General features: G+C 41.8%; 1 protein-coding gene across 1 annotated transcript; it reads left to right on the top strand.

Moving 5' to 3' along the window:
- The first annotated feature begins 227 nt into the window (after positions 1-227).
- On the top strand, positions 228-4,245 carry SIX4 (SIX homeobox 4). The gene is made up of 2 exons (XM_010169218.1): positions 228-948; positions 3,449-4,245. Exons 1-2 carry the CDS (start codon positions 228-230, stop codon positions 4,243-4,245), a joined length of 1,518 nt encoding a protein of 505 aa, XP_010167520.1.
- The last annotated feature ends 206 nt before the right edge of the window (positions 4,246-4,451 follow it).

Below are 4,451 nucleotides of genomic sequence, written 5' to 3' on the forward strand. Positions count from 1 at the left end.
AGGGGGTTTATTTGCAAGTCCATAACCCACTCTGTAAAGTTTCTCCTCAGTGAGCGTTTGGTTTGATGTGTCCTTTTCTAAGAACCCTTCCCCTTGATTTGAAATTTGTTTGAAGTGCCTTGTAAAGGGCAAAACAGTGAAGAAAAGTGATTCAGGAGAACTCTCACACAAACTGTATCCAAGTGAGGAGTCCCCCTTGGTGCAGAGCTGGCTGGCGCACTGTGATAATGCAATGTCATCTCTCCCTCTTTTCCCATAGCGAGTCGGATGGCAACCCTAGCACAGAAGATGAATCCAGTAAGGGGCAGGAGGATTTATCTCCCCATCCGCTCTCCAGCTCATCCGATGGCGTTACAAGCCTCAGCCTTCCCAGCCACATGGAGCCTGTCTACATGCAGCAGCTCGGAAACACTAAAATAGCCTTGAGCTCATCTGGTGTCTTGTTGAATGGAAACCTTGTGCCTGCCAGTACCTCTCCCGTCTTTCTCAATGGTAGCTCTTTTCTTCAGGGACCCAACGGTGTCATTCTCAATGGACTCAGCGTAGGGGCTTCACAGACAGTTACCTTAAATTCACCCAAAACCACATCGAGTGTTGTGAGCAATGGGGTGTCCATCACTGACATACTGTCGTCTTCATCAGAAGACGTTAAGGACTTCAAACTCCTTCAGGCTGCAGTCCCTAATGCCACGACAGCCACCTTCAGCCCCAGCAACATCCCAGTTTCGTTCCCGGGATTGATACCAAGCTCAGAGGTGAAAAGGGAAAGCGTACAAACTGCTGCTTCCCAAGATGGAGGCTCCGTAGTTACTTTTACTGCTCCTGTCCAAATAAACCAGTATGGCATTGTCCAGATCCCCAATTCAGGAACAAATGGCCAACTGCTGAATGGAAGCATCGGTTTTTCTTCTTTGCAGCTGCCTCCTGTTTCTGTGGCAGCTTCACAAGGTAAAAGTTTTGTCTCTTACAATAAGAGGTATGAGAAAAAGTTGGGATTGGGAACACGTACCATTTTAGAAGCTGCAGTACTTTTCTTCCAAGGTACCAGGACTGTATCTCAGCCACAGCCACACACAGTACATCAAATAATACCTTTTGCCTTCCTTTATAACAGGTTATGCTCATGGGCAGACTGTTATGTGAGGCTGAGCTCCACTACTAAGAACAGAAAAGGAGATCTGGTATTTTACACCCTTTTCATCTCGTGCTGTTCTCAGAAGTCTGTGATACCAGTCTTCACAAATATCTGTAAATTTTACACGCTTCAGTAATTCAAAATATTCCCCATTTGCCGTTGAATTCTTTTTATGAGAAGGTTCATAAAAATGAAAATTGCAGCAGCTGGAAATTGTTACCGTTGGTTGTTCTTGTGGTGGTTGTTTTGATTTTTTTGGTTTTTTTAACCAAAGGGTTTCATTTTTAAATTACTATAGACACAACAAGACCAAGCAGTTATGCTCATACATCTTCTGTCTTATAATTACAAAAGATTAAACTGCAGGGAAACAATAGAAATATGCAACAGCCTGTAGATGTAAAACGCGAGGGTATTTGGATAAAACTGCCCTCAGTCCAAGGGAAATAAGTCATCCCAGGTTCACGTGCCAAGTGTGCAGGCTCCTCCCCAAGTTTGCTTTAGAGTTTGTCTTAATGTACCATAGACTGAAACTTGTGGCCATCCAGGAAGAATCCCAGGGAACGCAAGGCTGGTTCTGCATCTTTGTTTTGAAGCAGGTCAGTTATAAAGCACCACTGAACAGCTTTGTCACTCATTAGCCACCGTGTCCTTGGTTATGAAAATAATTAATCTCTGTAGTTTCAGGAGCTGTGAGTGCTATAATGAAAATCAAACTGTGTTCATGTTAGCTTATTTGAATTAAACTTGTATAGAGAGTGAATTATTATTGCTGTTAAAGTAATATGGGGAGGAACACTGAAGCCTTACAAACACGTTTTAAATGGGTGTAAAATTATAGGGTCCTAAAATGTGGCACTTGCAGTTACTGGAAGTTATTGGTACATAGTTTAACCAAGATGAAAAAGAGGAGACATTTAGTCTGAATGCCACCTGTAATTACAAAAGCCATTTAATCCACATGCTCCAAGGCATAAACTGACAGCCCGCAAAGGTGAGAAAGTCCTGTCCCTTAAGTAATATGGGACTATTGTGTTTGAAAGTCCTAAGATTCATAAGAAGTTAATTTCTGAACATTTTCCCCATTGTTAAAAATACCAATTCCCACTTGAGAGTGAGCCACCACTCACTAGAGTCTAGTCTGGTGCAGGAAAAAGTCAAGATCTGTATTTGCTGCTTTGATTTCTTTTTGTTTCTCTTAACACGAGAAGGGTGGATAGCTGGCTGCCTATTCCAAGTGAAGCATGCTGCAGGCTATTTTAAGTAAGCTACAGTAAATGATATTGTCAGGTAACTTCACGTTGCCTTGCTTTATTCTTCTAGTTTACAAGTACTCTCTTACATATGAGTAACTTTTCCAAAAAATCATAATTGATTAATGGAAATTCATAGGGAGCTAAAATACTCCCCAGGTGAGAAATTAATCTTCGGTGCTGTTCTAAAAAATGAAAGTGTTTCCAGCTGTAACCTCTTAAAATTATAATTAAACTACTTTTGGGAAAGAGAGGTGTTTGAAGTGGGACCCAGTCGTGACAGCCAGTATATCTTACTTCAGGAATGATTTGAATGACAATTTAGTGGCCTGTTCAGTACAACCAACTTCAGGTTGTCTCTGGTCATTCCTGTTTCTTCCTCTGGCTAGCTACAACATGACGTGAGCCATGCCATGGCTTTCAGCAAGGGTAGGCAGTTGCTGTGTGACTTTATACAGTGTGGGGGATGTGGTAGCATTTGGCTTTTAGAAACAAGTGATGAAGTGAGGTGAAAGGCAAGTACATCTCTGTGCCTGATGAACTTCCTAGTTAACCCCATAGAAGTTACTCGTTTTTGGTGTTTTCTCTATAGGTTGACTCGGGTAGGTTCTGCTCAGCAGTAGTGGATTTCATGTGACGTGTCTCCTGTTCCCACACACAAGCTGTAGTCTGTCACTGAACTATCTTTAATAGCTTTTCATGCTTCTATTCTTAGACAGAAATCGAGTGGTGGCAACTAGTGAAGGCCAAAGCACATTCATTTTAATCACATGGCTGAGGACTGTTTGCCCCTTAATGAGAGTCTGAAAGATACCTAATATACCAGAAGCTTTTTTTTTTTTTTTTACTTTCTAGAAGCAGTTTCTATTAACAGCTTTTATTTCTTCATACTAAATTCCCTCCCACCTGTTATAAACAACACTGTTCTGTCTTGCATGAAAGGCTAGCATATGTTTGTACTGCACATTTAGAAAAAGACCAAAACTTCTGAACAAAACGTCTGCACAACTCTTGACAACTATAATTTGTGTTTTCCTTTCTTTTGCTTTCCTTTCTCTAGGTAATGTTTCAGTAAATCCCAGCACATCTGATGGAGGAACTTTTACGACTGACTCTTCAACAGTGCAGCAAGGAAAGGTTTTCTTCAGCCCCCTCGCTCCCAGTGCAGTCGTTTATACGGTTCCCAATTCAGGCCAGGCAGTAGGCTCTGTCAAGCAAGAAGGACTGGAAAGAAGCCTTGTGTTTTCTCAGTTGATGCCAGTCAGTCAGAACACACAACTAAATGTAAACATGTCTTCTGAAAATATATCCAGCGGAGGACTCCAGTCCCTGGCCTCCTCCTTAGTGAATGTAACACCCTCACATAATTTTTCCCTCACACCACCAACTCTTTTAAATGCTGCAGAACTGAACTCTGGTATCTCGGAGAGCCAGTCCATGTCATCGCCTGTGACCAGTACCTCTACCGTGATATCTATCAGCAACACTAACTATGCAACCCTCCAGAACTGTTCCCTCATTACCAGTCAAGATCTGTTGTCCATTTCTACAGCACAGCCTGCGCTTGGAGAAATAGTTTCTGCAGGTGAAGACCGTGTCAGCCACCCCTCTGCACAAGTACATCAAGATTTTGTCAGAGAGCACAGGTTAGTTCTGCAAGCTGTACCTGACGTCAAAGAGAATTTCTTACCTAATTCTGAGAATAAGTCAACTGGCAATTTAATGATGCTGGATTCGAAATCCAAGTATGTTATGAGTGACATGGTTGACACGGTTTGTGAAGAACTGGAAACAGACAAAAAAGAACTTGCCAAACTGCAGACAGTTCAGATGGATGAAGATATGCAAGACTTGTAACTTCTTTTTTTTTTTTTTTGCTTTCTGTTTTAATAGTTAAGTCTCCTGTTGAGGCCCTAACAAGCACCAAGTGGGGGGTTTTTTTTGTTTGTTTGTTTCATGGGTTTTTTATTCATTTAAAGAAAACAGAAGAACATTTAAATGGTTGGAAGCGATGTACAGAGGAATCTCCGGCAATGGAATTAGGTTGCCTCACTTGGTTTGCA

This window comes from Antrostomus carolinensis, unplaced genomic scaffold (assembly GCF_000700745.2).
Source record: "Antrostomus carolinensis isolate BGI_N321 unplaced genomic scaffold, ASM70074v2 scaffold49965, whole genome shotgun sequence".
NCBI classification, from domain to species: Eukaryota; Metazoa; Chordata; class Aves; order Caprimulgiformes; family Caprimulgidae; genus Antrostomus; species Antrostomus carolinensis.

Coding starts and splice junctions, on each gene's coding strand:
- SIX4 (XM_010169218.1), top strand. CDS start 228: ATGCAATGTCATCTCTCCCTCTTTTCCCATAGCGAGTCGGATGGCAAC. Junction 949..3,448: donor TTCTGTGGCAGCTTCACAAG/GTAAAAGTTTTG, acceptor TCCTTTCTCTAG/GTAATGTTTCAGTAAATCCC.